General features: G+C 33.6%; 1 protein-coding gene across 1 annotated transcript; it reads right to left on the reverse strand.

Moving 5' to 3' along the window:
• Positions 1 to 2,920: 2,920 nt before the first annotated feature.
• LOC144575628 (serine hydroxymethyltransferase 7-like) lies at positions 2,921 to 8,673 on the reverse strand. Its single transcript, XM_078325835.1, has 7 exons — positions 8,185 to 8,673; positions 6,543 to 6,865; positions 5,989 to 6,253; positions 5,102 to 5,540; positions 3,626 to 3,727; positions 3,289 to 3,506; positions 2,921 to 3,178 (listed from the first exon to the last, which is right to left on the reverse strand). The coding sequence occupies exons 1-7, from the start codon at positions 8,500 to 8,502 to the stop codon at positions 3,167 to 3,169; spliced, it is 1,677 nt and encodes a 558-aa protein (XP_078181961.1). The 5' UTR covers positions 8,503 to 8,673; the 3' UTR covers positions 2,921 to 3,166.
• Between the last annotated feature and the right edge of the window lie 3,805 nt (positions 8,674 to 12,478).

Here is a 12,478-nt window from a genome sequence, read left to right on the forward strand (position 1 = left end):
GAAAAAGACGCAGAAGCTGAGCATGTCTGAAAGGTTAGATGTACTGACTAGTAAATAGCAGACGCAAACAATGATTAAAGGTTTCTGGAATGGCAGCTGTAAACTTTGTAGGAGCTTGGAAGGACAATCGCTCTTTAGCGCTTTGCCAGTTCCTTTGTCTTTTCGAACTGAGACAAAAATTAGAAACAACAATTTTTTTTTTTTTTAATGTAAAACAACAAGTTATTTAAATTACGAGACTTATTGAATTAATAAACAACAAAAAATATAAAGAAACACGCTATTCAGTGGCTAAAACAATATCTTTTATTTGATTTTTTTTAGGTTTAATTAGAAAATAAATTTCCATTCATGTTTATTAGTCATAAGTTCGATTTCACCTCTAAATCTTTTTTTTTTTTAAATAGTGGTATATACCACCGATTTCATTTGAAATCATAGCATATCTGATATAGTACTTAATTGGTACCAAAATCAAAACAGAAACAAAAACAAAAGAAATACAAAACCTCATAACATGCACACAACTAAGCAAGGTAACAACATAAGAAAGTACAAAAAAACATCAAAATATGCATAAAACTAAGTACTACATATCTAATAAGTTTTCATCATCCTCCTCTTCTCCAGACATTGGAGATGGAGGGTTGCCAACTCCAAAAACCTGCATATCCTCTGAACTGGTCACTTGGGAAATGGACATTGGAAGGTCCATTACTTGAGCCAATTCTGAACTTCTTACCTCTTCCTCTTGAAGTTGATCTGAGAGATCCTTAACATCAGAAGGGAGCATTAGACTCAATTTTAAAAATGAATTATCTAAACGAGATTGATACCAAAAACTAGCCAATGAAATAATTCTTGCACCAATAGATTTAATTGGTAATGGGTTAGCATTAAAACAAATTCGATTTCTTTCTAACCAAATGATCCATAAAATGGATCCTCGTAATAGCTCAACCAATAACCTATCTTTTAAAGAAATATTTGCATCTAATAACCATAAATCCTCTAAAAATGCATAAGTAAATATAAAATTATTATAATCGGCAATCCAATTCCATATTAATTACTATACTGAAGATAATTTGAAAATTTTAATATTCATCACATTCTCAGAAATAAACAACAAAATGTGAAACAATCTATCACATTTCGTAAGATTTACTAAGAATAGTGAAGCATCCGATATGAACTGACGAGATAACTATTAAAGGCTACAAATCAAGGGCTAGTTATCCGTCTTTGAGTCGTGCAATTTTTTCTCATGCTCTATTTATTTTTCGTTTCAATCTCTTAAATATATTCTTGCTTTTTGTTGAAATATATATAGCCCAAAAAAAGGCCGACATTTTTAAAAATACCTAATTACCAAAATATTTTAATAATAATAATCAGGTTTTAGATAAAATTTTAAAAGTATCCAAACCGTGAATTTTTTCCACGGTTTGAAATTTTAATTCGGAACCATGGAAAAAATTCCTGGTTCCAATTTTTTTTTTTTTTTTGCAAAACATAAATTTTTTATTTTTTATATTGAAATATTAGAAATATTAGAAATGTTGAATATATTTGTTTGAAAATAGATGGAATACAATATAATTTGATTTATTAGAAAGACTGCAACAAATAACCCGGATCAATATAATTTGATTTTTCGCGGCTATAAGAAAAATTAATATATTTCTTTATGTGTTATTGTAAAAAAATAAAAATGCTTGGATTCTGAGTTATTGATCCCGATTCAAAAGTCACTTCTAGGTAATACATAAAATATTGACATCCTTCTAGTACATTTAATTTCTAAAAAGTTGTATCTATTTTTGAAAAAAAATAAAAACTTTAAGTTATTTAATGATTGTTATTCAAAAAGAATTCTCATAATAGATACAACTTTTTAGAAATTAAATGTACTAGAAATATGACAATATTTTATGTATTACCTAGAACCGACTTTTGAACCAGGATCAATAACTCAGAATCCAAACATTTTTATTTTTTTCCAATAACACATAAATAAATATATTAATTTTTCTTACAGGTGCGAAAAATCCGACCTGAAAAATGTTGATCCTAGTTATTTGTTGCAATCTTTCTAATAAATCAAATTATATTGTATTCCATCTATTTTCAAACATATATATTCAACATTTCTAATATTTCAATACAAAAAATAAAAAAAAATTCTGTTTTGCAAAAAAAAAAGTTGGAATCGTGAATTTTTTCCACGGTTCCGAATTAAAATTCGAAACCATGGAAAAAATTCACGGTTTGAGTAATTTTAAAATTTTATCTAAAACCTGATTATTATTATTAAAATATTTTGCTAATTGGGTATTTTTAAAAATGTCGAAAAAAAGGTGTTAGAATTAGGGGTGAAATCGAAGTGGATAGTGGTAAAATCATATCCACATCTCTTTTTTCATTTTCCAGATACGGATACAAAGCGAATATTGTACATATCAGACAGATACGGATGCAGACCCGGATCAGATCGAATATTTATTAAAATAATATTAAAATACTAAAATTTATAATATTTATCTAATTATAATGATAAATAATATAATTTTTTCATAATATATATTAAAATATGGTATATATCCACTATTCGGATACGGATAATTTTTTTTTTTTTTTTGATGGTTAGCGACAAATTGTCGCCAACGATATATTAATTAAGAAAAAGTTTTATTTACACAATTTTGGGCTAAGTTAAAGCAACCTAGCCCGATAGAAAAACCATATCAGTATCCTTATCCATACAGGTATTCACATCTAAGTTTTCGAATACGGATCGGATATTATCCATACCGTTTTGACCCCTAGTTAGATTCCACCATGTCCGAAGCTCTTCAACAGAAAAACTAACAAAAAACGCATACTACAACAGGTCATAGTCTAAAGATGCAAAAAAGGTAAAAATATTAGCATAGACAATTCAGCATTACTTCTTCACAGAATCGCTATACAACGGATAGAATTTCATTACCACAAAAATGAATTCTAAGTACAGCTAAACACCAAAGGATGAAATGAAATTCAGGACAGTTCATTGCCGGTTAACCCCATGTGCCATTTATAACCGACTCCGTATCGGGCATCTAGGCATTTTACATCCCTAATAATAAATATAAATATATTCCAAGGATGATGTTGTTGCCAATTACTCTGTTATCTGCAAAATGATTTTTAAGGAAGCAGTTGTAAAAATTAAAGGCTAAGAGCAAAATTTCATTGATTATTTCTCAATTCTAAAGTTTGACTAAAACTGAAAACTTCTCATACATCAAACGCTGGCAAGGCAAATTGTGATGCGAAAGCCTCAACTTGGTTACGCAACTCAATGATATCATTATTGTTTTGTAGGCCCCTTGAAAAATCCTTTTGAATTTTACCATGCTCCTTTACCACATTACTTGCTATCTTTGCAGCTCTTAAGAGAAAGTCTGCTATTGTCTCAAAGTCATTTTCGACACAACCTCTTGTTGTCATGGCTGGGGTACCTGTCATAATATTTTTTTTTTTAATAAAAAGAAAAAGAAGAGCAAGACAGATTTTCCATGATTTTTCAGTGGTATAATAAATAATGCAACGGTTGTGCATAGTGAATGAGAAATCTTACCAATCCTGACACCACCAGGGGATAGAGAGCCGTTGTCACCATAAATTGGGGTTTTGTTGATTGATACATGACATGCCTCACACACTTTCTCATAAATTTTTCCTGATTTAAGTTAACAACATCATTAATAAATGACTAACAAACACGTGCAGATTAACATAATCCATGTCAAAGCTTAATTACACCAGGTCTCTGTTGTGCTAATCTGAAAATAAATATTCTTTAATTGGATACATCAACCAACATCTGAAGCATTTTAAGTATTATCTGCTATTATTTCTGTTTTCGTCTTTCAGTTTATCCTTCCCTTAGTTTTCCATTAGGATATGTAGGCTTATTTGTAAAGTAAGCTTAAAGAGTATCTGTTACAGAAAACCTGCTTTTCTTTGTTTCTTTGAGCAGAAAATGCATTTTTTTTTTAAAACTAACTTTTCAAATAGATACAAAAAAATTATGGCTTTCATTTCCTTCTTGCAGATCTAAGGCCTCTCCAATTGATGCTATACCTCTACTTTGTTTTTAAAGAAAAAAAATGGAGATATTCATAAAATACTTGTATTATACTATCACTCAACTTCTTGTTTTGTAAAATAAAGAAGTAGCTGAATCATAAAAAAAGTTAAATTAGGAACAATTATTGTTCTCAGTCTAGATATAATAAAGTCATTTAATTTCATTAAAAGAAATCTTTAATTTTTGGCCCAAATACGACACTTCAAATCATTTTTTTTATGCAACTTGCAACAGAATGTACTTCAGATATGTGTGAAAAATGAATATTCTAATGAAAACTTCTAAAATGATTAATAAATATCACACAATACCAAACAATTTGTGACACTCAAAAGTCCAAACATGCCTCATTGTTTTTGTGCCCCAATCATGCCTCGCATCCTTATCTCCATATTCAAAGTCCAAACAGTTGATCCGAACAACTCAACATGATCTCCTTATATGTGCTTGGAGACCAAAATTTTTTTTTTGAACTTTTTTTTACTATATTTTAGATAGGTAAAAGACCCACTGTTTTTGGATGGCTAGAAACAATGATTTTACACCTATCTAAAAAAATTCGTAAAAAAATTCTAAGAAATATAAAATGTGGTCTCCATGCACATTTTAATATGGAGATCATGTTGAATGGTTCGGATTGACTGTTTGGATATTGAAAACGGAGATAAGGATGTGAGGCATGATTGGGTAATTTTAATATACATTTAACTTTATTACTTTGTTAGCAGACAACAGCCTAATAGGCAGTGTTGAGAAAATACAAGTTTGTGGAAAGGCTTATAAACAAACTATCTTTCATTTGATTCCTCAATTGTAATTTTTCTTGGAATAACTTATTTTCATTGAGAAAAACATTGATTGCTTCAAACTCCAAATAAAGCACTTAAGAGCTATAGTACTAATGACTGGGCAAAAATATCACCAAAACGGTCAACTAGGTCAAACCAGGTGAATTATAATTACCTGTCAAGCCAAATGTTCTGAGGTCCCACAGAATCAAGTGGTTGTCAGTTCCACCAGTGACCAGCCGGCACTTTCTCCTAAGCAATGCACAAGCTAGTGCCTGCCCATTTTTCTTGACTTGAACAATATATGCCTTGTACTCTGGCGTGGCCACCTGCTTAAGAGCAATCGCCAATGCAGCAATATGGTTGTTGTGGGGCCCTCCTTGCATAGAGGGGAAAACTGCAAAGTTTATACGGTCCTCATAGTCATACTGCTCAGCTGGTGCTTCTTCGGCAGGTCGCCTGGGGTGTCTTGGGGTACCTGGTGTAGGGGTGCCAGCATGCTTGCACCGGATTCTACCCCTGCGGAAGAAGATTATGCCGCCGCGCGGGCCCCGCAGGCTTTTATGGGTGGTTGAGGTCACAACGTCGCAGTATTCAAAAGGGCTTCGGCACTCCTACGTTAGAGAACAAATGAATCAATTAAAAGGTTGCACAACATTTTAGATGCATGCAGGTGACGATTGTCTCCCAGTGATTACCAGCAAGGAGTAGATTTTATAGATTAGGTAGGGGCACTTATTTCCTTTGTTTTTTGTTTGTTTATCTTGGGTTTATTAATGTTTAGTTGAAGGTCAGTACATGCATCGAAAAACAATTAAAGACTTCAGGATCTAGTTTAGTCCAAAATACCATTAAGATAAAAAAAAAAAAAAAAAAAAGATTTTTGGAGTTGAAACATATCCAGTTGACACATACCAGAATATACCTCCTCACATGTACAAACAACATGGTTAACCTTGATAAAAAGATGTTTTAAATACCAAATCTCAACAGAAATACCCTATCAGAATTTAAAAACAAATGCCACAAACCAACAGATAGTAAAAGGTTTAGTTTTCAAACCTTTGCAGCTACAAGACCGCTTATGGTGGCCATATCACACATAAGCACGGCCCCACACCTCTCGGCTATCTGCCTTAGCCTAGCAAAGTCCCACTCCCTGGGGTATGAGCTGCCTCCACATATCAAAATTCTTGGGTGAAATTCGACCGCCCTCTCCTCCAACTTCTCATAGTCAATGTACCCGGTAATATGATTAACCTTGTATGACAAACTCTCAAAGAATATGGATGCACCTGATACCTTCTTCCCACTCGGTGTATAGTACCTGTATGAACCATGCTTAGCACAATTTAAAACATTGAATTTTACAAATAACTTCAAACAAATATGAATTTTGCTATAAGCACCTCATATTATAGTTAAAATGATGTGCAATGCAAATAAGCAAATTTTCCTAACTATTCCAAGCAAACTTGGAGCACAACCTCTTGAAAATCTGATTTGGTATTACATCTAATAGTCAAGTATATCATTTCAAATATCTAAAAACAAATTTAGAGAAATGGTGGGTTCTACATGCCTTCTTTGGAAAAGAAGGTCGAATTCCAACATACCCATGGCTAACGTGGCCGCCAGATGGTGAATCCAGACCCATAATTCTATCCTTGGGCATTAACAAACCGGTAAAAACGGCAAAATTAGCTGATGTGCATGAATAGGGTTGCACATTGACACCCCAAGATGAAGGGTCAAGATCGAATGCAGCCAGAGCTCGGGAGTGGCACAGCTGTTCGATCTGATCAATGAAGTGGTTGCCGCCATAGTAGCGGGCCCCAGGTAGGCCCTCTGAGTACTTGTTTGTCAGGTGGCTTCCAAGTGCATCAAGAACCGCACGGCACACAAAGTTTTCGGATGCAATCAGTTCAATTCCTCTTATCTATTATGAAATAAGCAGAGAATTAACAGATTTTAATTTAAGAGTTTCATATCAAGCCCAGTTATTACAGAATATTTGCAATCAAGCAGTTAATGCATCTGACCTGTTATGAAATAAATCAAGAATTAAAAGAATTCACTTGGGACTTTTCTTTCAAATGATACCCTGTTTTTACTGTAGAAGTTACTATTAACACTTCCAAATATGATCCTGCTATACAAACTCTTCGTTGTTTTTTGCAATACGAGAAAGAATAATTAAAGCGCAAAATTGCCCCTAGAATTACAATTTTTAATTTGATTAAACATTTCAAAAACAAAAAGGATTTAATTGAAAATTGAATTAAACTCAGTACTCAAGCATTAGATTTCAGTCCCTGTTTCCCCTTTTACAGGACAAGAATAAAGTGAGTTCCTCACTTTATTCCACCTCCCTATCAAATAATCAAACACTACTTCCAGATATGATTTAGCCTTTTTATTTTTCTGAGGCAATGGCCTTCTAAATTTCATTAAAAAATAAAATTGAAAATACAAGGTGGTATATACAAAGAAGGAAACAGATGGCAAAAAACTTAGAACCTACGAAGTGAAAAATTAATGATGATGAAAAAATGCATGTGTGGGCTATATTACCTTAATCTAGCTAGTCGTTAATCATTGGTCTCTTTATGATTTAGACTTTATTTGTTATGTAGGTTTATAACAGCAATAATAAAATTTATTGTGCATGCATTCATTCACTGGTAATCCCATCATAAACTGGAACAGGAAATCGCAGGGAGAACCTAGTTAAGCATGCACTACATAAATGTAAAACACCCAATGAGCACTCCTACAGGGAGAATAAGCCCAATTCTGGTCTAAACCTACTAATTCCCAAATCAGAAGTTACAGAACTTAGACATATCAAATTCATTCACTGATAATCCCATAATAAATACGGAACTGCAGATTACTGCGAGAATCTAGCTAAGAACTCGATAAATGTAAAACACCCAACGAGCACTCAGATAGGACCTCTGATAATATGGTCTAAACCTATTATATTTCATATCAGAAACAACAGAATCGAGGCCACTATATATCAAATTAAATCACGTCTGATACCAAGTTTTAAAAACGATTATTTGGCAAAGGACCTCTCTTAAAGTACAGTTGTTTTAAACGAGCGAAATAAACTCTGGGCAAACCCCCACTGAACAAAACCCTGCCAAAATGAGTAATTCCCAAATTCTCCTCATCAAATAGCATAACTACATGGCTAGGTCTTATAAAACGTTTACAAATTACTAAGAATATTAATAGAACCTTTATTACCTGGCGATGCTTCTCCTTCTCCATAATTTGAAACACATCAGGATCAGCTAAGGAGAGAGGCATATTACCCCACGCACGAACAGCTGCACGGCGTGATTCCATACCGGGCTCGGGTTCCCGTTCGGGTCTCTTGGAGGGAGAAGAACATGAAGAAGAAGATGAGGAACGCGGCCGCTTGAAGCATAACGGGTAACCTAACAAGTTAACCGGAGCGGGTTCGAATTCGGGCTGAGAGGTGGAGGGGATGGAAGACATTGCGCCTGGAGCACGGAGCGCGAGAGAGAGATCGGAGTCGGGTTCTACTCGGGAGATCTCCATTGCAGAGAAATTGAAGGATAAATTGTGAAGCTTCAATTTGTATTATTAGACGCACAGGAAACGGGTAGATAGAGTGAAAATGGAGAATCGAATCCACAGAGGTGGGAGACAAAGGAGAGAGCGAGAGAGTTCAAAATATATATACACATGGTGTACTTGTACAATTTGAACAATGTTACTTTTGTTGGTTAGATATCATTGCGCCGTGTTTAGGCACAGAATTGACTTGCAAAAGATTTGGAGAAGGAAACGAATATATTTGTTGGTTGAACTTGGGACAAAACGTACTGGTACACCAAGGAGGCTATATTTCATGATGAATCCGTCACGTTTGTTTGTTTTAAAATTCATACATATATATAATAATATATCTTAACTTCCTTATAAAACTAAAGAGAGAAATCTGCACGACTAATTCCAAATGAATCCGTCACGTTTTTTTATATATTATCTTTTAGATTTAAATATGAGGGTATATTCTGATCTAAATGTAAAATTTGAAGACTAATTCCAAATGTATAAAAATCAATGCTACTCTATGAACTCGACTAGATATGTATTCAAAATGCACTGTAAGTCTGTAATTATTCATTCTACTTGTATTACTAACCGTTTATTCTTTCTGATGGTATATTGCCTCTCGTAGGTCCAGGTTCAGTCGACAAAATTGTTGTTCCAGAACCTGACAACCTGGATTAAGATTCGGGGAAAAAACATGATACACCGACGAGAGCAAGAATATTGCACGCAGTAATAATAAGTGGTACTGTATGCTCTATTCGTGTAACAGGCGCTTGGATTCATGTATGGCTGTGCGCCGTAGTTTGCAACGTAGACAATGATGTCAGCATCTATTGCGGATTGTCTGCTTCTAGAGAACAAAAATACCCATATTGAATCCAGATGGAATACGACACGTGTACATGATTTTTCTATTATGTCTTCGTACAAAGAATGTTTCATTGTACAGGATAGCACCGCTTTGCAAGCTGTAATTCTTTGTTTGGATGTACTATTGTTCGCTGACCTATGTTTTTGACTTATCTTGACCTCTTGTTCCAATTATTGCATGCAATGAATCTCTGGTAGGACCACCCGGGAGGGCCGGGACAGGGATAGATAAAGAATTCGTATCCTCTGAGATATCTCAAACTTTGCGTGATTTTTTGAAAAATCCCAACCGTTTAAAGATGTTCTGCACGAATCTCAAAGCATATTGACCCCATACATCACCTCCGAATAGGCACCGGACACGTCGGTCACGCAAAAGTTGAGATATCTCAGAGGATACGCACTGTCATAGAGAAAGGGGTTGGGTTTACGGATTATGTTAGACGTCCGGTTCTCCATAACGGGCTATTATGGGCCGGGTAGGTCTGGTCGAGGGCTGGGCTCAGAATTTATAGCTCAAGTACTGGTGAAACCTACCAATTTTTTGAGATATATTTCAACTTGTTTGGGTCCAATATATAAATGATTGAAAAATCATTACCGTACCAAAAAAAAATAGAATATTGAAGAAAATTCAGTAAAAAATTGAGCTTGAGAGAATAGGAGATTTTGAAAAAAAGAAACGGTGATATATTGTGGTACTTGTAGATAAAATTTGATGGTGAAATCGAATTTTGCTAATATATTAATGCTAACACTTCATCTGAAAATATTAATTGGACAGATCATGCATCTAAAATTTTGTATGAACAAGTACGATTTAAATTTTACATGGCGCGGCCGATTTAAAATCCGCTCTCTCAAATTGGGTGGTGTGGGTAGCATTTTGGGCATTTTTTGTCCCTTCTTGCGTTGATAAATATCTTATTTAAAATGAAAAATATGCTATAATAATATATTATGCTTATATGTGATTAGGGTTGCACAAAAAATTCATATTTCGTGATTCAATTCGAGTTTGATTCGAAAATGTTCGTAAAAAATTTGATCCGAAATAGTTCGAAATTAATTCAAATCAAATTCAAACTGAAGTAAGTAACGTGAACCAAATTCAAACTGGACCTGGTTCGTTCGAAATAGGTTTGCGAAATATTTTAGTTTGAATCTTAAAGTAACGTGAACCGTTGATTTCCGCTGATGACTTATGTTCGTTGATGACTTAAAAATTAAAATATAAGGCCGCCCAGCCATAAGTTATAACTCGTAAGTCGTAACCCTCGCTCTCAATTCTAAAATCTTAGACAACTTTCACCTCTCGCTTTCGGCGACTACGATCACTCCTCCTTGTCATAAAAATGTTCATAAAAGATTCGAAATTGAGTTCGTAAAAAATTTGATTCAAAATTAATTCAAATCAAATTCAAACTGAAGTAAGTTTAATTTGGTTCGATTCGTTTGTAGCCTATATGTGATATTCCAATATCACTTTCACTCCCAAAAGTGCTTAGCAGTTTTAAATTATTCGGCCATATAGATGTTTTTTTCCCCAAAGAGTGCTATGAAAAATCAAGGCACCACATAAGACGATAATATCTTGTATAATTTTACGCATGTAGGTTGGATCTCAAACACTCACGCAAATTATGTTCCTTAACCCAAAGCATTCGTTAAATTCATTTATCACTTCTTTGCTTTTGCAAAAAGTTTTTTGCACCTCACTTGCTTCTTAATTTGAATGTACATCACTTCTTATATATGCGTATGCTTCTATTGGAATTTGGAAATAGTTGGTGGCAAAACCGTGCTTCTTTACAAATCGATCGAACGAATCTTTAGAATTGCATTTGGTCCGCCGGGTGTCGGACATTGTGAAAGAAAGGAATAGAATAAAATTCACAAATACAGATTATTTTATGAGAGAGGGATTTAGAGATATATAAGACATGGTTTGCATGATGTTAAAAATATTTATTACTTTTTGACATAATATCTAATTTATTTTGTACTATTTTTTTCTTTATTATATGTAAAATTTTGTAATACTTTCTTTTGATTAATGATATGTTGTTGGTAAAGTATGACATAATATGTTGGAAATAATATAATTAAGAGTTTTCACTTTATCAATTTTGGTCATCATCACTGTCCTGTAAAAAGTCCTCTTCAATTTTTAGTTCTATGTTTTTTTTTTACAAGTTAATTTTTAATTCATAAACTCCCATTTTTTGGGGACAAAATCAAAACATCACCGTCTCACTTATAAAGAGATTGTATATGTTGATAAAGTAATTGTAATTTTATTACAAGAATGTGCAGCAATTATTATTTTAACAATCTAGTTAAAAATGTTATATCATTATTTATAATTACTTCTAAATGTCAATTTTATAATGCAACGGAACAAATTACAAAGATGTAAAAAATAAGAAAAAAATATAATACATCATTATTTTTTAAATCAACAAACATATCCCATCTCTAAAATTATTAACAAAATGTCATTGGGACCCCACTTTCTCCTCATACTCCTTCCCATTTACTTCCAAAATGGTCTACACTCTTTTAGGGCATGTTCGACCTCCAATTGAGAATGGGCATGGGCACAAGAATTGAACTGAAAAGTACTGTTCCTGTGAGGAAAAAAGAAATTCAGTTACGAGAACATTAACGCGGCCGAACAAGACCTTAAGCTTAAATAAAGTAGGTGGGGTTCAAGTTTGAATCCGTATTACCCTAGGTACCTGAGGTGCAAGTTATAAATCTGGACCGCTTTTTTCATGTGGCACGAATCTCAAAGCAGATACCCTACAATCCCAACTGGCTCCGAATTGAGTTTGGCCCAGGGGAGATTAATCTGGGCCGTCCATTCTTTTTAATTGTACCTCAGGTACCTGAGGGGAGATGGACTCTTCAAGTTTCCATTGGGCTGAGCAGCTGAGCTGATGTTACTATAATATTTATTATGAACTTAATATTATATTTGTTTTCTAATCTAGAGACTATTTTTATTCTTATGCAAATGCTTTCTTTGTTAACCATTATCTTTCATTCACAGTTGTGTAATTTAACTCTCTTATTTGTTCAA

Source organism: Carex rostrata, chromosome 24 (genome assembly GCF_964058835.1).
Source record: "Carex rostrata chromosome 24, lpCarRost1.2, whole genome shotgun sequence".
Lineage (NCBI taxonomy): Eukaryota > Viridiplantae > Streptophyta > Magnoliopsida > Poales > Cyperaceae > Carex > Carex rostrata.